Here is a 24,190-nt window from a genome sequence, read left to right on the forward strand (position 1 = left end):
GGGACTTCAGCCAAAACAGCCAAGAGCAAGTAGTCCCGGTGAGCTGGAAGGCAGAAGGATCCCAAAACAGAAACAGCGAAGTACTTACTGACAAAGCAGAATGCGCAGAGGCAGTAGGTTATGTAGTTCACAAAACAAGTTTCTAATGTCATGCTAAAAGTACTATGCTTTTGTGTAAGCTTTTCTGAGGATGTCTTTGTTTGCAGTGATGCAACATAGCTGCTGCTTATTTTCTCCATACTTTTTTGTTTTTAACTTGTCTTGCTAGTAGATTTTAGTATCAAGGGTTAAAATGTCACCAAGGTCTTTCCAGTTACTTCAACGCATGTTTCTATGTTTTGTATCTTTTGGTCTTAACTTTAAACAAAGCCAAACCTGAGTGAAGCGTAAGGAACTCCTTTCTTGGTTTAGTTTTTCTAGTAGCCACTTACGTATTTATTAAGAATTAGTCTGAATTCTTTTTGCTTTGCTGTTTAGAACTGAAATATCAGCTTCCTATTTTCAAACTTTGAAGATTACCCACCCCCATTGGATGTCTTCATGCCTATTCCTCTATATGGAACACTTTAAAACAACATAAACTGCCATTAATTTATCTTCTACTTGGAACTAAATAAACTGGATTTAGAAGTCTGAGTTGTATATCTTTTACAGTGTTCGAATCATGTTTATAGCTGTTTGAAGTGATATAGGAAACTGTCTTTTATGAAAGTTTGATCACGAGAGTGTTGCAGAGGAATTCATACACAACAACAGTGTATAAATTGCTTGGTGGGATCATGAACTCTAATCTTGCTAATAATCAGTTCCCCACTGTTGCATATGACTTGGCCTTTACGGTAGTCTGCTGCATATATAGCAGCTCAGGTTTTTTTCTGTATTAGAACACTGTAACGTAGTTACTAGGCTTATTATTGGCAATGAAATGTTACAGATGTTCTGTGAAATACAGAAGATCAACATAGATAATATAATGATCTCTGCACGCCTTCATCTTTATGAAACTGTTCTGCAATAAATGCATCCAGCAACTCTCTTAAGCCTGACAGAATTGCTAATATGTTATTTCCTGACTGTAATTTCTTTAGATCTATTAATTTACAATCATTTTTAACATCTGAGGAAGCAAAGGTTAGGAAATCCTGTCTGTTGTAAAATCTGACAGCTTCATAGCTTGCCCATTTAACCTACGACCTTCTGTTTTGGCATTTGAAGGTAAGAATGATAATATAAATGTATCTCAAACTTGGTGTAAAGACGATAAAACAAAAGTATGAAAAATCACAACTATTTGTCTTTTGAAATGTTTTTGATGATAGTATAAATTTAAAAGAAATGACCCATTAATTTACTTCCTGACCCTATGCAATAAGGACCTTCGATATATGAGGTTGTTACATAGATAATAGCTCTTTGCTCTACTGATATCAAATGCTTGTATCTATGCATGAAACTTGGTCTCCTGTACCTTTCACAGATCTAATGAAAAAGCCAAAATCCTTCATATATAGCATGACTTTATATTCTGTACTGGTAATCAGAACAGGAATTTTTGAAAGAGAACCAGGGTTCACCATGCTTAATTTTCTACTTTTCCCAGTATGACCATTTCTGTTGTTACTCCTGTTCACTGTTTTTTTAAAATTATTTCATGTCTTTTCCAAAATACATTGTAATGCAGGTATTGATTAACAGCACTTTAAGAAGAAAATAAATTTCATAAAAATAAAGGAGGGGTTATCCCATATTCGCTTCACTATAAACGCGTGTATAGTTGTTATTTAGAAAAACCTTGTTTTTATTTTCAAAATATATTTCTAAAATGACCTTTGTGCCTTCCTGCTATACTTGGTTTTGTTATTCTGTATTCTGGCAGAGGCTCAAAGCACTGTATAACTTCATTAAAACCAGCAGTTTAGTGCACCTGGAATGTGATGACAGTTCCTATTTGTACATAGTTTCCAAGAGTCAGCTGACAAAAAGCATCTCTTTACCTTGGAAAGAGAAAATTGCATATTCTGAACATCTGTTTTTATAAAGCTCTCAATTATAATTTTTCTTTAGAATGGATAACTTACACAGAGGTTTGGACAGGCTGGATCGATGGGCTGAGGTCTGTTGTGTGAGGTTCAACAAGGCCAAGTGCCAGGTCCTGCACTTGGGTCACAACAACCCCATGGAACACTACAGGCTTGGGGAAGAGTGGCTGGAAAGCTGCCCGGCAGTGAAGGACCTGGGGGTGTTGGTTGGCAGCCGGCTGAACATGAGCCAGCAGTGTGCCCAGGTGGCCAAGAAGGCCACCTGGCTTGTATCAGGACTAGTGTGGCCAGCAGGAGCAGGGCAGTGATGGTGCCCCTGTACTTGGCACTGGTGAGGCCACACCTTGAATATTGTGTTCAGTGTTGGGCCCCTCAGTACAAAGATACCAAGTTGCTGGAGCATGTCCAGAGAAGGGCAACGAAGCTGGTGAAGGGTCTGGAGAGCAGGTCTTATGAGGAGAGGTTGAGGGAACTGGGGTTGTTTAGCCTGGAGAAGAGGAGGCTGAGGGGAGACCTTATCGCTCTCTACAACTACCTGAAAGGAGGCTGTAGTGAGGTGGGTGTTGGTCTCTTCTCCCAAGTGACAAGCAATAGGACAAGAGCAAATGGCCTCAGATGGTGCCAGGGGAGGTTTATATTGGATATGAGGAAAAATTTCTTCCCTGAAAGGGTTGTCAAGCACTGGAACAGGCTGCCCAGGGAATTGGTTGAGTCTCCATCCCTGGAGGTATTTAAAAGACATGTAGATGTGGTGCTTAGGGACAAGGTTTAGTGGTGGGCTTGGCAGTGCTAGGTTAACAGTTGGACTTGATCTTAAAGGTCTTTTCCAACCTACATGATTGATTCTGTAATTCTAAGATGAGTGTTTTTTGCATCTCACTGTTTAAAACCTCTTAAAAAATAGTAATTATTTGTCAGACAGGATTTTTTTTTTAAATATACGTACCCATTTTGTTTATGTATTTATATTTACTTCTATGTAATGTTATCTTTTGGAAATAAATAAATACATTAAAAAAATAAAAAAACTGAAGTGAGAAAAATGAGCTAGGAGGTTACAGTTTTTCTTTTGTATTTCTGTTGGAAAGAATTTATGTTCTGAAGACTGGGATACCTTGCTGCTAGCAGAGGTAATCATCCTTCCTTGAAGCACATTACTGAGGTGACAAAACAGCACTCTTATTCTGCAATCTGTTATTTGTATCTTTTATTGCTTTGTAAACGTTAAGTTAGTTCCTTTTTTATAATGTGTAGTAAATCTCAGTACAAGTTGGTAAAAATGAATACAGTAAAAACATCTTTTGTCTTTTTCTAACTGGTTTGCCCTGCAAAAGCTTTGATGTGATATTTATTTGCACCTTTTTTTGATCGATTTGGATTAGTCTATCTCCAGAAACTAGGAGATCAATTTAAGTTTGGCACAGGGCCATTTCTTTTCCTTAAATGTGGGACAGTGTTGTCATACGTTTGGCAGTGCTCTTGTTACATTCCAAGTGGGCTGTATTAGCTAGGCAATCACCAATTGTATGAAGTTTAACACGGGCAAGTGCCAGGTTTTACACCTGGGGCACAGCAACCCTCGATGTACATACAGACTGGGGAATGAGAGGCTGGAGAGAAACTCTGCAGGGAGGGAGCTGAGGGTTCTGGTCGATGGCAAGTTGAACATGGGCCAACCGTGCCCTGGGGGGCATCGAGCCCTGCGTTGCAGCTGGTCGAGGGAGGGGATTGTCCCGCTCTGCTCTGCGCTGGTGCGGTCTCACCTCGAGTGCTGGGTGCAGTTTTGGCTGCCACAGTACATTAAGGATATAAAGCTACTAGAGAGTGTCCAGAGGAGGGCCATGAAATTGGTGAAGGGTTTAGAGAGGAAACTGTACAAGGAGCGGCTCAAGTCACTTGGTTGGTTCAGCCTAGAGAAGAGGCAACTGAGGGCAGACCTCATCATGGTCTGCAGCTTCCTCACAAGGGGAGGAGGAGGGGCAGGCGCTGATCTCTTGTCTCTGGTGACCAATGACAGGACCCAAGGGAATGGCAGGAAGATGTGCCAGGGGACGTTTAGGTTGGATATTAGGAAAAGGTTCTTCACCCAGAGGCTGGTGGGGCACTGGAACAGGCTCCCCAGGGAGGCAGCCAGGACTAGTGAGAAGTTAATGGTGTGCTCCTCTCATTTTAACTAGATCTGAGGGATTTTCACTGTTAGCAACACGGACTTATCTGCGTATTAATAACGTTCTCTGTGTGGTCAAATGAACAGTCACACCTGCCGCTGGGAGCCAGAGGTGTATCCCTCTGTTGCACACACCCCCCCCCCCCCCCCCCCCCCCCTTTTTTTTTTTTAAGGAGCTTTTAAAGTTTTATTTTAGACAGGCATCCTTTTCTGGATCTTGGTGTCCTGTCGAACGTGTTTTGTCAGCTTAGCTAGTTTATGCTTGCTGTTACTGCACTGAGCAGCCTGGACAGCATTCAAGATCCTGCTGCCAGCAGAGCTAAGGAAGAAGGAAGCTCTGAGTTAAGTAATGACAAGTAATGTTGGTGGACGGGCATCCCACTGGTGCAGGTGTCCCATGGGCATGGTGCCTGTTCTCCAGGAAATACAGAAGTTGCAGGTTTCTTATGTGTCCAACTGCAGCATTAATCTGTTCTAGTGGACACAATTAAATTATATGTGAACTTTTATTTTACAAGGGAGTACAGAAATCCATTTTCTAAGTCTTTAATGTACTTTCTGTTAAGTTAGGGATCCCTGCTTGCAGAAGTAGTGTGATTTCTCCTTCTGCGTATTTCCAGATTTTTTGAATCTCCTGAAGTGACGTTTCTGTGTCTTTGAGTAAACTCAGGTGAATGCTGTGTATTTTATGTAGCTGGGTGGTAGCAAAGATGACTAGTTAAGTTTTAAAAGCCCTATTATTATTAAATTCATTGGTTTTATTTACTTTTGAATGCCTTCATCTTGGGTAAAACAGATGTTTCCTTTTTGTATATTTTCTACATTGAAGATCATATTAAATGTGCACATCTGTAGGCAGTTGTAAGCATGTTATGATTTCCACATAGCTGTATGCATATTCATCTATAAAAAAAAATCAAAACAAAACGCTACCACTAATACATGTGGAGGAAATGAAGATTCTTTACTTGCAGAATGCAGAATAAGAGTGCTGCTTTGTCACCTCAGTAATGTGCTTCAAGGAAGATTACCTCTGCTAGCAGCAAGGTAGCCTGGTCTTCATGGTCCTACCAAATCCCAGCTGCTTTCTTCTGAGAATTTAAATAACATCAACAGCTGATACCTCAGGCAATGTAGGAAAGTGTTCAATATATTGCCACTGTGACGGTCATTTCACATGACTTTGATGAAAGCACAGATTGCAATTGATCCTGTTGTGTCTCTGCGTGAGTCTTGGTCCATTGCCTGCAAGTGGTCTGTTAAACATCAGAAAGTGGTCAACAGAGCAACTACAGTTTAAAAGAAAATGGATCCAAACCCAATAAAAATGTCATATATGCGTTCTGTCACATGCAAGCAAGGAAACAGACATACTAAAGGGAGAATAAAAGTAGCAAATGTCTAAATAGTGTGTTCGAAACTTCTGAATAAAACTACCACTTTATTACATATATTGATCCCTTGGATTTTTAAATTTTTTTTTTTCAAAAAAACTTAGGTGGTTTTTGGATTTGTTTTCTTGTTTGGATGACCCTTTGCTCTTTCAAAAGAGATTGAGAAACACTGCTTGGATCATGTTAACATTGCCATATCTTGTGATTTTTATAAGGAAAGCCATTGTCACCAAAATCGGGAATGAACCTCGTAACACCAATGCAGTGTTAAAAGGCAGGCATTCTTCATTTGCGGCTCCGGATGCGCGAGGGCCCTGGTTACACCATGAAAGCTGTTATCAATGCTGTAGCCACTGTTATTGTGTAAATATCCAAGAATCTTAAGTTTCTAAGTGTTCCCCCTGTAAAGAAAGAGGCTGGGAAGGGGACAGTTTCTGGCTTGTCTGTAGAGAAGGATTTGAAATTTGAAATTAATTGTTTTCCTTATCTGTAGTCTGCTGTCCCAAAACTTTGTTAGATTCTCATGGATCTTGCCTGGGACTACTCAGGTACAAAAAAATAAACCTCAAAATGCACTTTACACCCAGAAATAATAGCTAAATCATGTACTAGACCCAGAGGGATATTTGGTTTCTTTAGTTTATTTCTGTCTTTTTCTTTTTTGGTCCTAAGGCAGGTCAATGTGTAAGAAATACAAACTCTTCTTCCCCCACCCCTGAGCGAATTACTGTCAGGGCAAAGCCTTGTCTGAGAAAGGTTGTTTGGGGATTTGGTTAAATCAGTTTTAATTTCTTTCAAATGCTCCTCTGCTAAAACATTGTGCTTATTTAATGGGAAAAGGTCTTGAAAGCCTCAGTGCTTGGGAAGACTTGAGCTTTCACTGTGGAAAACTGGTGCTGTGCAGCGTCTCTTCTTTTCAAGGCACTGCTAAAATTCTAACATAAAATTATTATTTATTCAGTAGGTGACTAACTATATGTAGGGTTCATTTTGGTCTACCATGTGTAAATGGATTGAAGCCAGGGGATGTGCAGTTAACAACTTTATGGAAACCATGAATTAGGGTTAAATACGTTAATTATTTTGTCCTTCAATTTGAAGTTTGGGAGGATGAAAAAACTTGTCCCTCCCAAGGAGGTATGATTTTTAAATTTTATTTAAGGCAGTTAAGAGTCATGGCTTCAAAGGTGTTTTATTTGGTGCTGTTTCGTGTGTTCTTTGCAGTTTTGTTGATTCATCAGACAGGACTAGTTCTGACGTTGCTGATTGAAGGAGGGGTGTAATGGGGTAAATATTTTTCCCACAGGGTAAAAGTGGTATAGCTTAGGCAAAGTGCCTTCTAGATGAACACCCTTTTGTTCCTGTTAGGCTGGAATGATTCTTCAATATCTGTGAAATAATCCATATCTTCCACCCCTTCACAATTTTAGCAAATGTAATGGTTAACTTGCAATATAGCAGATAGTTTTCTAGACACTAAGGGGTTTATGTTAATCTAAGATAGCTTATTTTGTTTCATAACTATTGATTTTAATTTTTCTAATAGAAAAAGCCTGCTTTATTCACTGGAGGATAACAAAGGGATTGTGATTACATGTTTTATGGATGTATTTTGTAGCCATGTGGCTGTGATGATGCATATGAAATGTTAATGTCTGGACAGAAAGATAGTTGAGTGGATTTTTAGGTAAAATGTTGCTGTCAGCATTGTAAAGTAACATAAGCGGTGTATGTCCTTTCCAAATAACAGGTGGAATTTAGTTCCTAAAGAAATGAGTTTCTTTACTCAAGCTTTTCTTTCATAGTGACCAAACAAGCAATGGGACTAATAAACTTAGATTTCTGGTCATGGAAAAAGGCTCTTGTTTCTTGTAATAAGGAGTTTTTTGTGTTCTGAGAATAACAGAAAAGTGGCACCTGAGATCACAGTAGTGCCTAATAGTACTGTTGTAGCTATATGCAGGCATTTCCCACCTGCCTTATATTTTACAAATACTTATTTTCAGAAGCTTTTACCTCTGTATTGGCAATTTCTGTGAAGATTGCTTAGCATTAATTTATCCTGAGACATTCAAATTTAAGATCAAATTCCTAGACTATATTAATAGTGAAGTGGCTGATAATGAGGTGTCTAAAAATAGTTTGTAGTATATTATACTGTGACTAGCTGAACTGAAACTTGCATGTATCGTATAAATGTGTGTTTGACAAGTCATTATCGTGGAGTCATGCTGGGCAATGTATGTGTAGGAGAAGAAGGAAGTAAATTAAATAATTTGAGGACCAGCATCTGTGCCAATGCTGTGACTATTTTGCAATGAACCTTAATTGTGAAAGATCTTGCCACAGGAGCCAGGAGTCACCTAGACCCATCAGGCTTTCAGAGCAGAGTATTTTAGAAATGGATTGACTTATAATACTGTTGAATATCTTAACAGTTCTGTCCTAGTTTTATTTAAATAAACTCTCTTTACCTGGCCCTGGAAGACCTGCATTGCTGCAGTACCAGCAGTATAGCATAGGCTGTCGAGAGGTATAAAGAGAAATACTGTGAGACAAGTTGTAGGTTACATACTTCGGAAATGGACTTTTTGGTTTCCAAACTCTGAAGCCAAGTCTTGCATAATTACTCTTTTATTGCTGATTAGTGATTAGGCAGTCTGCTATCTACGGCTAGGCTAATCTGAAAACTGTCACATAAGATGTTTTATGTTATTACACCTTTTCAGTAGAGGCCTTGGTCTGTAGGCAACACTTCTAGGACTTTTTTAATTATCTTGTGTCCTGCGATTTCACCCCTGTTCTGTCTTTCCAGTACTTGCTAAGAGCTAGTATGTTTTAGCAAAGAAAGAGTGATTTTATGTATTTATTTTATTTTTTCAGGCTGAACAAAAAATATGTTGTCATGGGGTAGCTATCCCTAACCAGTACTTTTCAGTCTTGTCATTAAAATATATAAAAAATAATTAGGAGAGTGGTAGAAATGTGGGAATTTGGTATATAGGTATTTTTTCAGGCATAGTGTTTCTTTTATCTGACTCCCCTGCTGTTTAGCTTAACATTTTAAGGAGTAACAAAATATGTTTTGATGACAAGCATAAGCATTCCTTTCTGTTAAGTTGAATTATTAGTGTAGTTTCATTCTATTTCAATTCAATTCAATTCAAGTTGAATTATTAGTAGTATTAGTGTAAAAAGTAGTGATGTTAATGGCTAGGGCCAAGATAACTATGTATGTGTGTCAGAAAGTACCAGACACATCATACTCTACTCTTCTCCCTTTCTATATGAATGAGTTTTGAGTGGATAGTTCAGAATAGATGATTTCTGTTATTCCTACTGAAACAGAGTTTCAGCTCGGATAGATACCAATCCATAAGAGTCTTATAAATCTGTTAATGTTATTTCTTTTCATTGCACTAGGAAAATACATCTAGTTATGAATTTATTATTGAGATGGTGCTTTGTTTGTGGAATTATGCAGTGACTATATAAAATTAAAGAACTGTGCAAAATGTTGGTTTTTTTTCCCAGGACGACAGAAGTATATCTAACTGTTGAAAGGCTTCCTAGTGCATTTCGGCATGTTGTAGGAACTACGGGAAAAAGTTTGCTGAAGCCACCAAAGAAGTAGGGAGAAATGAGAAACCACATCTAGAGTGCTAATTGTAAACTATTTCAACGCGTGCTCTCTTGCTGATGAAGTGAATCATCTGTATGAATATATTCATGTGGCATTTTTTGATGAAATGTTAATTTTTAGCTTTATTAGCAATTCTATTGTTTTGCAGCTTTTCATGAAGTATATTTGTTGTAAAGAAAGCAAGCTGAAATAAAGCAGAATGCATAGAAGACATCTCATTGTAGTTCAATTACAGCTTTTGGTTAAATTTTAACCACGATGGGGACAAATGTTGGCATTCTGTAAAATCTTTGTGGGTGTAACTTCACGTCTAGCACTTGGAAATACTTTGAGACTTGCAAAGCTGAGGAAACGCCAGCAAGTATAACACAAGCTACAGGAAAAAGCTGACTCATTTCTTTGCTTTGAAAAGCCTGCCAAAGATAACGAAGGTAGAGGTTGCTTCTGTTACTACTGGGGCATAATGAGCAATTTTAAAATTTAAATATTATTGCATTCATTTAAAAATCCAAACGGAATTAATATTTTTTTGTAACTTAAACTCACAGCAGTCATGCCATGTTCAAGTAATGCTTTCAAAGTAGCTGTGTATGTAGGAAGGTGATAGTGTGTACTGTTTGTAAAAAGCCTCTGTTCTAAAATAATTGGTATTTCTGCAGAATGTTTTATGGAATTTCTGGTTTAAAATAACACATCACAAACTTGCTTGTAACATGCAAGATTTGATAGTTGCATAAAGCTGCACAGAAGCCATGTTCCTCTGCTTGGGAATCTCATAATACAATCTTGATGTCTTGGGGCAGAAAGAAGTGATTGTATTACAGCTGATTTCAGTAAGCCTTTATTTTATTAATCCAGATTGACTGCAGTATTTGACTAATACTTGCAGTGTGTTTTTGTCAACATCGGTTAGTAAGATTTCTGCTGTTTATTCCCAAATTTTCGACTTTTTAATTGTTACAAACTGACGCTAGAGAGGTCTATGCATAGGCTTACTTTTTGTCCAGGTTCCTGAAATCGCACAGTATCAGCAGGTCAGAACAAATGTTTTGACACGTCTGCATCTGGCATTACCCATTATTATCAGTTCTGTTGAAAATACAAGCCCAGATTAGTATTTGCTATAAGGAAAATCATTAGGAGAGCATTATTTTAAAACATTTATTGTTATTACTGAAATATATACATATAGCAGAACCCTGCAAGTTAGTTTTGTTGTAAGAAATATTTCCATGCTTAAAAGGAACTAATAAATCTTTGCACCACTTCTGTTTTGCTTTACTGTTTTACACAGAACTATGTTTCTTTGTCATGCAGATTCATAGTATGGAAGCAATTTAAAAATCACTTTTGATTTTTTGGTCCTTTCATGCATGTTTTGTCTCACTAATGGTTTCCTTTATCCCTTATCATTTAATTATTTGTTTTTCCTCTCAGGATAATACTTGTTCAATTTTGGTAGTGGTTTTGTTTTTTTAAATTTTTAAGCTCCCCATTGTACAAAGCATTTGGAGTTCTATCATTCATTTATTTTGTTTGAATACCAAATCAAATAATGGATTTTAAATCTTTAAGACGAGCAATTTATCACATGAAAGCAATAAAATTAGAGTAAGAATTTCAAGGGGAACATCCCATTTAGCCCAAATTAGGAGTGGAATTAATTGCAATGTGATTACAATTGTAAATAAAGTAATATAAATGTCCCTTTCAATGCTGTGGAAATTTATCATAAAATGTGAAAGATAAGAGTTAACTTTTTGTTTAGATTTCTTAATGAGGGCCTTTTGGTATACTTCATTACACTTTTAGCTTTTAAAAAAACATGTTTAATTTGTCTAAGTTAAACAAATCTTGAGTGATCTTCCAGCAGGATGGATTGATAGCGCAGAAGAATACTGGCTGGTATTTCCAAAATGTAACAGTTTGGGGGTTTTTTTGGGTGGTGGTGTTTGGTTGTTGTTGTTTTTTTTTTTAATTCTACAGAACTCAAAACCACTTGCGTGTCATCTCTTTCTCTACGGTGAAGTTTTGCATGTAGGTTTGGTGTTATATTCCGTTGTGTAATCATTCAGAGAAATAAATCTAAGATTAAATGCTGAAAGGTTCAGTCAAGTATTAAAATAGGTTTCTACTTGTTTTGTAGTGTGAAACAATAAAACAGTAATTTTTTTTGGTTGTATTTCAAAATACAGTCCTAAAAGCTGCTAGGTTACTCCAGCAGAAAGGAGCAGGTTACTCCATTACATTTCCCCATGACTTTCTGCAGCAGTTGATACTGTTTGGTTGGAAATCTTTGGATTTCAGATTGAATCATCTGCTATTGCAGTTCCTATTACCCTGTGTCTATGTCTCATTTGTGTGTTGTGTTTGTTTAATGTAAACCTTCTCAATTTTTAGCTAAACAAATGTAAATCTCTGTGTGGGCTTTATTAAGTAGACTAAAGTGGTCTTACTTGCTGAATTCAGTCAAACCTAAATAAGGCTTTTAAAATCCTGTGTGAGATGATTCATACATAAACTGGTTGCGCTAAGCTGATATGGTTATTTATCTCAATGAAAGTCATGCAGCTTTCACATGTGCATGGTATTTGCATCTCTCTAGCCTCTTCTGAAAGGGTTGTTCTTCCAGCATCATGCTGCTTGAACTTGCTTTCTTCTTTTGCTCGGAGACATGTTTTCTAATACATGTTTTGTAAAGTTGATCTTACGTCATGCTTTGTAAAAGCTCTTGCTCTTCATTGGGGTAGAGCTTTTGATGGGGAAAGTTTGAAAGGATCTGTATCTAGGGCAGGGTCTGTATCTGTTGGCTAAAACCAGTGTGGTATGGAGATTGGGAAGGAGAGGGAACAAGAGGTGGCCATGGAGGAAGGTCTTCTCCCACCTCACCCATTGAAAAAGTCTTTGTCTGGGCCTGGTTTTAAGTCTTGAGATAATTAATATAAACATTAAACTTTGGAAATTTAAAATCTACCTCCAATCTGTAGTTGATAAAGAGGAAGGAATTCCCTGCCCTGTTTGAATATACAGTCAGTATATGTAGACCTCTGCTTTTAAATAATATGATTGGCAAACCCAGTCTATTTTCAAACTTAGTGATAACCGCTGAGTATTTTAAACTTGGGAGTTTACTTTTTGTGCTACTTAAAATACCCCAGTTCATTCACAATTATTCATAGGACCCTCGTTCCCCTGGGATGAAGCTCACTGTAAGATGCACTTAATTGCTTTTAAATGGTTAGTACTATAATTGTGTGTTTTGAGAGAGGTCATCAACGTTGTTGCTTCATGAGGTTATTAAGAAATGGTTAATCTTATTTTTCTCTCTAACACTGTTTTGTACTCGTAAAAGCTAGTCACATTTAGTCAGAACTGACTAATCTATTTAAGCTAATATTCCCATGAGGAAAAACTTTAAATTTCATGGTCTGCTTCACAACGTTCTTTAGGCACTTAAATAGTTCAGTCTGTTTGTAGAGTACCACAGAGTTTCTGGGTTGCCCAAACTATTAATGAATTTGGTAACCTTTTATTAACCCTATTGCTTCATTGTTTTCTGTGTTTGCGGGAAGCAGTAAAAAAGTTGGATTTAATATGTTTTGGTACTGGAAGCTTGCTGCTGAAACAAACACCAGAAGAAGTATTGTTCCTTTCAACCTTTCTAATTGGCACTCAGCAGTCCAGTATTATATCATATTCCTGTCTTCCCATTAATTTAAATGAACAGGATTCTCAGTAAGATTTATCAACATATCCTGCACTGTTGGATGATGGAGTCATAGAGTGCTTGAAATTGGAGTTACTTCTGGATGTTGGTCTAGTCAAAAGCTGGTCCAATTAGATCAGGTTATGCAGGGCTTGATAAATACTTAAATAAACTGTTTCAATTCCTGGATATATGAGTGATATCTCTAAACAAAATGTATAAATCAATAATAACTAAATTTGGCTTCCTAAAATAAGTTGTGGGCCTGGTAGTTGTTGGAATATTGTCATCAAAACATTAATTATGTCCTTGCTTCTATGCCTCCATTCCAAGTTTGAACCGTGTTACAGTAGCGTTTGTATATGGATGGCACTGAGGCACGCCTAAGATTCTTGGCTTTGAGGTAAAAAAAAATTTTGTAACCCCGCTATAATTTTCCACTTAAGGCAAGCTTCACTCCTTAAATAGTGATAGCATTGGAATGGGTAAACTATCTGTTGAAGTTGTGGTGCCCAGTATCCAGCAGTGACACTCGTGGATGTACGCAGTGTGAGAACAGGGAGCAGGGAGTGCTATTTCCCTGGTAGCACCCTCAGCAAGAGGCTGTTGGGAGCTGAAGAAATTTTCTGAGCCAGACATGGTATCTTTATATTTAATAACCCATGAATAGATTTACTGCACCTGATATTAAAATTGTTTCAAGGGTTATACATCTTTTTAATTACTGTATATTAGTCACACAGGCTGTTTTTGCCGATTGAATGATCCCTGTTTGGAAAGACAAAAAAATTTAATATCTTTGAATGTTTACTTAACCGTAGAGACCTGATCCTCTCTCAGAGGGGACTGACGTTGGGGAAAAACAGCCTGGAACAGATCTTGCCTTAATAACTTTTTTTTTTTTTTAATAGTCACAACATTCCTCCCATGAAATTCTAAAGCAGATGGTTGTTCCTTTTTCTTATTTTCTTTTCAGGGTCTACCTATAGATGTCTTGTAAGAACACGGATATTTAATATTTATGCAATATCTACATGTGCACTGCTACCATTTGCCATCTACATAATTTTAGCCTTCCATCTTGCTTAACAAACAGTGTCCAGACTTTATTTTTAGTGTGGTTAATAGAGGTCTTTCCATCAAAAAAGTACATAATGCTGCTGCTGCTGTTTTTTCTTACTGCTGTGCCCCTTAAATGTCATCAAGTTTACAAAACTGGGGATGTGAACAAGTGAGTTATTCAGTTTTAAAGAAAATAGCTTGGAGCCTCCATCGTATTTAACCCCTCTAACTAGGCTTAGAAAAAGTTTCAGCTGATTTAATCCTCCAAGACTGACACATGAGCTTTCACAGAAAAAATGTGGAAATGCCATGCTGTGCTATATTTCTTCATAGCTGAAGCAGCTTCTTTTTCTCAGAGTAGAGAATTGTGATGCACCAGCAGATCATTATTATTGTTGGTCCTGTGGTACAAAACCCTGCATTTGCTCTCTGTAACCTACAGATGCAAAATAAAGGATATTTTTGTCTTTCAACCAACTTTACCTGTTTATTGACAGGAATGAAATGTATATTGCTGAAGACTGGGGGGTGGGGGTGGGCAAGCAATCCAGGAAAACCCAAACAAACTAAAACCTCCCACTTTTTCCTGGAGGTTTATTAGATGAACGTGATCAAGAGCTATGTATGACTGCAAAAACCACAATGATGATAAACAAGACACGTTGTTAAAAAGAAACCACTGATTATTGCCATGCATGGTGGATAAACTGATTTAAAAACTGATCTGGTAGGAAGCTTTTTTTTCACTGTAATTTGATACAGTCTTTTGGGTAGCTGCTGTACAGATACCTGTGACCCTTTTCCTTGTGTGCTTTTTTTGCTATTATGTATGCAACATCTGTCTCTAAATACATGATAAATCTTACAGCAATATCATGGTTATTTAGCTGAGTTCAGCAGAAATACTTTTTTACTTTATGTAGCCTTAACTATTAATGGAAACTGTGAAAATTCATGCTTATATATTAATAAAGAAAGCACAGCATTTAAAATTAGATGATATCAAGATTTGTGCACTTAAGGTGCATTTTTTTATGTCAGCCTGTAAAATTGATGTTGGTAGATGATGATTGTCCATCATTCAGTTGCAGTATTTGACTCTTGGAGTAGCAGGGAATCTATGAGCTTCTAAATGTCAGCGTTCTCTTCTTCATCAGGGACCAGACACCAGGTATTCTGGCCAACAGGTCAGGTATATCTGACATATGAGAATAGATATTAGAAGTTGTGGTGGTAGAAATGCATCAATTGCTGCTGGTGCAGCAGAAAAATGGAGATTGGTAGGATGCTACAAGCTCTCTTTAATCTCACCGTTAAGCCTAATGGATACATACCTGTGAACAGAATAGTGATTTTAAAGATCATCAAAGAGCAGAAATAGAATTAGTCTTTTGAGGTCTGGGGTTTTTTTCTCTGTTTTTTTTTTGTTTGTTTGTTTGTGGTTTTTTTTTTTTTATTCTTTCTCATTCCTTGTCAAATTCCCTCCTGTGCTATCCTATCTTACCAGCCCACTGCTGGGCTAGGATTAAAAGTCTGAAGTTAGGTAGGGTTCTGAAATAAGTGAAATAAGGTGTTTTCTAAATACTGTTGAAAAGAGTTATCTTTGCTTTCCAATTTTTCCAAATTTTTCCCTCATCCTGACTTACATATATTTTCAAAGTTTATACAAACTTCTGTAGCATCAGATGTGCTGGAAACTTTGGAATGGAGCAATGCTGTAACAGGCTCAGAAGACAGTTTTGTCAGAAGTGGGGTTTTGAACTTGCAACAGGGGTATGTTGTGGCTATTTTAAAAATAATATATGAGATAAAATTCATTAAGGTATTTTTGTAGGTAATAACTCTGTAATTTCAAATAAGACCAAATCTGAACGCAGCTTGCCAGGTTTGTACTTACACACCTATAAGTAATACTTTTTTTATTGTGATGATCTGGACAGCATGGGGCAATATTTAACCATGTAAACCTCACTTTAAAAATACTTCCTGTCCTACCTGAAGATTGTTTGAATTTTGGGGGTAGTAATTTCTGTGATTCCCTGGCACGTGAGGACTCTTAGGAGGTATTTGTGTCTGTGAGCTAGAGGCAGGTTGTCTGGAAGGCATAGGTGTGATCGAGGCATGTCCATTGTTGAGTAGCTGTTTGCGCTGACTTTGGCGATTTGTGAACACATCGGACTTAAAACATGCAGCATATGTGCAGCTGTACGGGTTTATAGGTTTATGCAGGTCTGATACTTCTGTGAAACATTAGATTTTCTGTGTATGTGCTGCCTGGCTGCCTTGTCTGTGCACAGTTAGCTCGATGTTTTTGGGAGCAGTATGTTCATTGTATGTATGTACCAAGTATACTGAGCATGGGCCATGCCTTTACTCCCATGTGTCCTACCTGGGAAATCCATTGCATGCATATAGAGTCTGAGCTTCAGTTCATGTTCGTTTTCATTTAGGTGTGGTTTTTATTTTATACAGGTACTTTAATGACAATATTGTTTACCATGAATATTCACAGAATGTAGAACATTTTATAGCATATTTTAAAGCAAGCTAATCACTCTTTAAAACATGTTATAGAAGTTCTGATTTATTTTTGTTGCTTTGTATGCTTGACTCAAAATAAGTTTTGTCTTTTCAGGCAGCTATAAATGGTGTAATACCACAAGAAAATGGCATTCTACAAAGGTAAGCACAAAAGGCTGGAGTAGTACACACAGAGAATGATGCTGTGTAATAGTTACATTTTTTGTTCCTGAATCCCAAGAAGATGATGTAATTCTCCTTTTAAAGCAGTTTCTGGAGCCACAAATTCTATTCCTGGCAAAGCTGATATAACATTTAATTTTTTCCCATACTGATGGAGGAACAGCTTGAACACATATTCAAATTAGTTAATTTTTATTTTGAATTTATTGATTGTTGGGTCAGTCTGTGCAGGGTTGTCTCTTTACTAAGTCTGGATTTTGGTATGCTGTCTTGGACGTCAGGACTTAGTGGGTTGTGGGTTGTTGTGGTTTGGTGTTTGTTTTGGGTTTTTTTCTTTTTTTTTTTTTTACTTCAAAATTTGTAAGGCAAAGCCACAGATGCTCCTGGCTAAGTACTTTTTTTCCTTATGCATTTTTAAAGGTATTGATATTCCATGCTTCCCTGTCCCTGGACAAAAAGGTTTGTGTTTTTGTAGTTTTTTTTTTCTTTGAATTGAATTACAGGCAGCAGATACTGTGTTAGATAAAGTAAGGTTGCTCCCTTCTGAAAGTAGCTTTACTGATTTTCTTTTAGCTTCTGAACTACATTTTGGCTTGTATACTCATGGCTGGGTATGCTGAAATCACTGAAGCATGAGCTTCTAACTGCTGGGGAGGCAATTGAACACAGCAGAACAAGAATTGAGCTACTGGAGAGAAACAGCAAAATAGTGTTTAAGATTTTGTTTAGAAAAATACTCAATGTACTATTTTGAAAAGTTTATTTTAACAATGAAAAAAGATACATAATGTAGTTAAAGTGGTATTTTGGCATCTCTGTCAATACTTACTAAAGCTATCAAATAGAGTCAATTTTTGATGCAGGATAAAACCTTATTTGCTCAGTAAAGTTACTAGATGTTTATTTACCGTAAGGCCTACCTAGTCCATTTGGGATCAAGTCTCAGTTGTGTTGACCACTCTTTCTACCTATGTTAATAAGTCCTGACCTCAAAGCATTTGTATTCAAAATACCAGAACGTTTGGAACTATTTGGTCAGGGGGAAGGAGCTGGGGAGTAGTTATGCCTGACGTGGGTAACAAGCTGGTCCATTGTCCACTTACAGGTTTTTCCACACTAATTTATTCATTTTTAGAAATGATTAGACAGTCAGATGTGTCTCATCTTTTTTTAATTATTTTTTTCCTTCCAGTGGAAGTGGTTTAAAAGGAGCCTCAGAAGGCTTAGAAGCCTAGTTTCCAGTGGTTTTCAGATAAGGCTTATTTTACTGATGTGAGGCTTTTCATGTTCCATTAGAGTTTGCCAGTCAGATATGTAGGATGCACTTTGTGGTGGAATCAAATAGAATTAATACAACTGGACTTGAAGTCAGTTAATTTATTGAAAGGAAAAAAATATATTTTGTCTGATAATTCAGTTGGGTTGTTTAAAATAAATAAATAAATAAAAATTCCAGCCCTGAGAATTAGGATATTTATTGCTTCTTGGGTCTGTTAACAAAATGGTTATAGTACTTTATTCATAGTTGGCCATCAGATTTAAGATAATAACATATCACTTGCTATTTATACTTTCTTAAATCCTGAAAATAAGACTGATTCCTGTACTCCTTAGACCTCTGAAGTGGGTCTTTGGCCTTCAAGCACGGGTCTTTGAGTGTGGGTCTTTTGTAGCTGGGAATTCATCCTTCTGAGCCTGCTGGTGTGAGAAGTGAAGGAGCTCCTTGTTTTACAAGCATGACGTGTTTTTTTTTTTTTGAAATGTGGAAGTCACAGTGATGGGATTTGCAATAGCTCTGTATAACTTTGGCACTTCTGTGGCATGTAGGCCATCCACATTTATGCTTTTTTAAGTTCAGGCCTCCTCTAGATGACAGATTTGACTTGCCATAAGAACATTTCCATTGACAGATCTCATGGTATCTTCAAGAAGAGCAGAATGTGTTTTTCAAATAAATTCTGTTTAAGAATGGAAATGAGACAACTTACATCTCAGCATTTCCTAAATACTTCTTTGCTCTACTTCAATTCTTTCAGTGCATACTTTTTTTTAGCTTGTGTCCTCCGTCATGATGTCCTGTAACTGCCCAGAACAGATAATTTTCCAGATAAGAACATCTACAAGGCAAAGCTCTAGGCTTGCCCTGTGAAGTTACTTGCTTTCCAAATTTAATTTCTGTACATCATAGGTGTTTTTTTGTTTGGTTTTGTTTTGTTTTTTGGCCTGGAGTAACGTTCCTTAAATTTCATGTTTTGGTACCTTTGTTTCTAGTCCCAGTTACATGCTTCTTGTGGAGAGGCTCACTGAGGAAGATTAAGTGCTTCAGGGTAGCAAGGGTTTCCCAATTTGTTCTGACCTGTAATGCTCTATGTATCCTTGAGCCAGGTACGCAGACATCTTTATATGAATGTCCGGGAGGCTTGAAGGATTTTGAACTTAAAGGCAAGCTAGAATCCAGTATTGCATTACTGTTGTACTTCTAGGTATTTTTTTTGCAATATATACCTCATTATCTCGATTTATTTACCTTAAGTACATAACTATTTTAATATCTGACTTGTTTTCTACTAATTTGGTATTGGAAAATACCTATACCTGTGCAGTATTTTAAGCTTGATTTCTTATTCTCATTTCCATGTGATAAAAACCCAATGATGTAGAAAGGTGGTGGTTGCCATGGTGTCAATTTTTATATGGTCATAGCACTCCTGGAACTAGAGATAATACTTCTTCTCAAGATAATTCTGATACTAATTACATAGTGAACCATAGACTGAAATAATGGCTTAAGTGCCTGTTTGTCATCTAAGCTGTTCTCCTATAACACTTCTGAGTCACTGAAATGTTAGTATTGCTGATAGGAAAGCTATTTTCTAATTATTAATAAAACAGTATTTTCAGATATGACAGTGTAGTTTATTCAGAAGGTGTGTGCTGTGGACCACAGTAAGTGGATAATACTGTTTATTTTGCTTTTCTAACTTTTATTTAAATATATCAAGCTGTTCTGTTTAAATCTTATTATGTGCATATCTTTCAGTGAGTACAGTGGAGAGACTTTACATGGACCAGCGTATGGCCCCACGAGTCATTCTGCAGCAGCAGCTTCAACTCCTTCCTCATCCTCAGCATTTCGCCATGTAGTGCCATCTAGACAAATAGTGGAAAGACAACCTCGAATGCTTGACTTCAGGGTTGAGTACAGAGACAGAAATGTGGATGTAGTACTTGAAGACAGCTCCACAGTTGGTAAGGATTTGTAAAGATGAAATAAAAACTGTTGTGGTAAAATTGTTAAAAGAAAAACAAACAAAAACCACCCAACCCCAAAGATCCAACTCCTAAAAAAAAAAAAAAAGGCAAAGCAAAACAAAGCCCCTCAAAGAAGAAAAAAGTCCCCCAGAAAAATGCAGCCTCCACAGCTACTAACCGTTTTCAAATCTCTCTGCAGCTTTAAAAAAGCAAAATGTCACTAGTCCATTGTAAAGGTTAGTGATCTATCAAATATTTATTTTTAAATCTAGTTTTCTTAGGAACTTGCTTCAGAAACAAAATGGAGATTACTGCTTAAGTTGACGCATGAAAATGTAATTTGGTGTAGGATTAGTGTAGATGGAATCTGCTAATAGGCGGATGATCTTGGCATTTCGTTTTCGAATCAGTATGGCATCTCTTTCTGTGTAGGATTAGTTAAAAGATTTAGAGGGATTCTTTCCAGTGTGAAGAGCATCACTGCATTCTTTTTTCAATTTTTATTTGACTTGTTTGTGCAAATTAAGATTTCTTTTACAAGTTTTATTGTCTTTATCCTAAAACTGATTCATCTGGTAGCAGTATGTTAGAAATACGCTATTGTTACTTTTGCTAAGGATGAAGAGGTTTTTGGTTGGTGGGGATTTTTTTCTTTTTTTTTTTTTTTTTAGTAGAGGCTATACAGATTAAAATATGGAACTAAAGGAAGAAATAGTTAATTACGCAGTTTTCAGTGCTGCAGCCTTATGTGTGTGATGAAATTCTGGAATTGAAACTTTATCCTTTTTCGCATTCGATTTGGTATTGGCTGGTGCCACCTAGTGGCGATTAGTTTGAATGCCGGATTACTGTTTCATGTTTTACACTGCACTGCACTGAGTTGTATCCATGCAAAGCAGATATAAGTCTGATCAAATCAGAATTTTGCAGCCATAGTATTTTTTCTTCTTATTAACTTCTTTCAGGTATAAATGATTAAGCTGTAGGGCAGAAGCAGTCAGTGTAAAACTTTTGTCTGTATCTTGGCATGTGAAGGTTGAGGGCAGCCTTGTGTTTAAAGTCCTGAGGGAACTGAGCAAGGAAAATAGTAGAATTTCAACCCTGGACTTCAGGAAAGAAGATTTTTGGCTTTTCCAGGGATCTGCTTGGCAGGATCCCTTGAGAGACTGCCCTGAGGGCAAAGGGAGGCCCAAGAGAGCTGGTGATCTACAAGGACAAGGTTGAGCGTCAAAGCACAAGAACAGTCCCATCCAACATTCAGAAAGACGAGTAAGCGTGGCAGAAGGCCAGCACAGAAGAACAAAGAATTTATGACTAAGCTAAATGCAAAAAGGCAGTACACAGAAGGTGGAAGGTAGGGATGGGGCTACCCAGGAAGAATACAGAGATGTTGCTAGAGTATGCAGGTTTGGAATTAGACTAAAGCTCAGGTGGAGCTGAAACCACTGAGAGATTAGAAGGGCTTCTGTAAGTATCTCAGCATGAAAAGAAATGCTAAGGCCAAAGTGAGCCTGCTGTTCAGTGGTGATTGCTGAACTTGGTCCATGGGAAGATTATGGAGAAAATCTTTCTGGAAGCCCTTTCTGAGCACAGAAAAGAAAAGACGGTGACTTGGAACAGCCAGCACGGTTTTGCTAAGGGCAAATTGTGCCTAATCAATATTATTTGCCTTTTATGATTAGATGACTAGCTCTGTGGACAAGGGGAGAATGGTGTGCATCACTTCAACTTTAGTAAGGCCTTTGACACACTCTGCTGTGGTATTCTTATAGTCATATTGTGTATGACTATGCATGTATGTATATTGGTAATGACTGGATAGGTGGGCTGATAAGGAAGGTAGATAATTGCCTGGACTGCTGGGCTCAGAGTCTGACTGGTGAAGTTACTAGTTTAGGGACATCCCTCAGTGGTTGCTTCTGGGGCCAGTGTTGCTTAATGCCTTTATTAAAAACCTAGTTGTTAAGGTGAGTGCTCTTGGCAAGTTCACAAAGAATACCAGATCAGAGAAGGTGGCTGATGTTCTGGAGGGCAAGGCTGCTATTTAGAGGGCCCTGGACAGCCTAGAGAAATGGGCTGACAGGACCCTCATGAAGTCCTGCACGTGGGATAAGGTAACTCCATGTTATCCCATCTGATAACTGGCTGAGGGCTGACAAGCTAGAAAGCAACTTTATGAAAAAAAGGATCTAGGGGTGCATCAGCAGTGCACCCTTGCAGTGAAGAAGGCCAGCCACATCCTAGGATGTGTTACTAATGAGTGCCAGTGGCTCTCTTGAGTAAGCCAAGAGGCAAAAGACTAGCCAGTGGATCCAGGGAAATAATTATCCCCCCTCTATTCAGCACTTGTGAGACTGCATCTGGAGCACCGCATCCACTGTTGAGGTCCCCAGTACAAGAAAGATGTTGACATTCTGCATTGAGGCCAGCAGAGGCCAGCAAGATAGAGAGGGGACTGGAGCACATGGCAACAGGAGGAGAGGCACAGAGAACTGGATTTGTTCAGCCTGGGGAAGAGAAGGGGAGAGACCTTACCTCTGACTACAGCTACCTGCTGGGAGGACACAGAGAAGATGGAGCCAGATTGTTCTTGGAGGTGCACAATAATAAGATGAGAGGCAATGGACACAATTTGCAACATTGAAAATTTCCATTAGATATAAGGAATTGGGGTTTGTTGGTTTTTTTTTTAGTTGCGAGGTAGCTTCCAGCCGGAATTATTTTATGACTGTAATAATTACAGGGAGAGGAGAGCATCAAAATGTGCAAAACATTGAGAAAGCTGTCAGAGCAGTTAAACTGTATGAACACTTCAGTTCTTTAGGTCAGGATTATTGATAATGGAATTGGGTATCGAAAATACACACCCTCTTTATTGCAGGCAGAGGCTGTTGCTCCAGATAGCATGTATCTGCAAAAGTGTGTGTCTGGCATACACAGTATAGAACTGTTCAAATATATGTCCAAATCATAAAATCCTCGTGTGATTCTCCAATCATTCATGCTTTATGTGATTTTACTTTGTAAGCTTCATTTGTCCTTTACTGCTTGAAGTGTATGTTACAAGGGTAACTAGAATAAAAATGGTTTTCATAGTAAACTTTTCCTTGCTCTCATTTTTTAACTATAACTTGGTACTGTTTGAAATAAAGCAGCAAGTGTGTATATTTTATATATTTTATTTGTTTTCTCTTTAGGAGATATTAAACATTTTCTAGAAAATGAACTTCAGATTCCTGCATCTAAAATGCTGCTAAAAGGGTGGAAGACTGGAGATGTAGATGATAGTGTAAGTTTTCCGCTGTGTTTTCAGTTAACTGAATTCAGAATTTCAAACTGAGCATCTGTGGGTGGGGATTACAATGCAAGAATTGTGAGTTTCAAACAGTGTTAGATGTCTTGGGTGGCATACAAGGAACTCTTAAACGAAAACATTACAAAAAAATGGGGACAAATCACTTTAGTTTGTGTTGGTTTGGTGTATAACATGGGCCACCTACAAAAAGGCTACTATGAAGTTAACAGTAAGTATATCTTGAAGCAAAATTTTTGGTGGTATTGTAAATAAGTATAAATAATTATAAGAAATAATATATCAAAATTGGTGAATGTTTTATATGGATAATGATTTTTCTCCCCACAGACTGTTTTAAAAACTCTACACTTGCCAAAAAACAATAGTCTTTATGTTCTAACACCTCACCTGCCTCCTCCTTCTTCAAGTCATTCTGGGTAAGTCTTTTGGCCATAAATACTACTTGTATGTTTTGGTTTTGTATGGTTTTTATGAAGCCACATGTATCCTTGCAGGAATCTACGATCAGTGAATACAAAGCTTTTTCACTGCTCTAGTAAGTGTTGGGATGCGCTACCTCAGCACCTCTTGCTGAAAAGAAGGTTGTTAAGTCTTTTAAAACCTTGGCGTGGTACATGAACCACTTCGGTACAAACAGAATTTTACACCTCCTGGATGTGATGACTTTAATTTAAAAAAATCTAGTCCCTGTGGAACTAGAGAGCTGGCCTTTGATAGATTACTGCCTTATGTTGCTTCATTTAACAGAAAATTTTATAAATCATTGTCAGCAGATCAGAATTTTCTTTCTGAAACGTTTGTTACATTATTTTTATCTTATCTTCTTGGACTTTTGAAATGCATATAGATAGGCTGAATAATTAATTTCTTCTAACTGAGCAGGATATCTTTTATTACTGATCTGAATA

General features: G+C 37.4%; 1 protein-coding gene across 3 annotated transcripts in view; it reads left to right on the top strand.

Annotated features, from left to right (window-relative positions):
• The window catches only part of FAF1 (Fas associated factor 1), a 173,776-nt gene that overhangs the window by 21,955 nt on the left and 127,631 nt on the right, over positions 1 to 24,190 (top strand). For 2 of the 3 annotated variants that reach the window (XM_064455119.1, XM_064455118.1), the window contains exons 3-6: positions 16,647 to 16,693; positions 19,755 to 19,963; positions 23,164 to 23,255; positions 23,610 to 23,698. In XM_064455119.1, the coding sequence (XP_064311189.1) occupies positions 16,647 to 16,693; positions 19,755 to 19,963; positions 23,164 to 23,255; positions 23,610 to 23,698 (437 nt within the window). Of the gene's footprint in view, positions 1 to 16,646; positions 16,694 to 17,134; positions 17,174 to 19,754; positions 19,964 to 23,163; positions 23,256 to 23,609; positions 23,699 to 24,190 lie in introns of all 3 variants that reach the window. The other variant, XM_064455120.1, reaches the window with a different exon arrangement.

Source organism: Phalacrocorax carbo, chromosome 6, assembly GCF_963921805.1.
Source record: "Phalacrocorax carbo chromosome 6, bPhaCar2.1, whole genome shotgun sequence".
Lineage (NCBI taxonomy): Eukaryota > Metazoa > Chordata > Aves > Suliformes > Phalacrocoracidae > Phalacrocorax > Phalacrocorax carbo.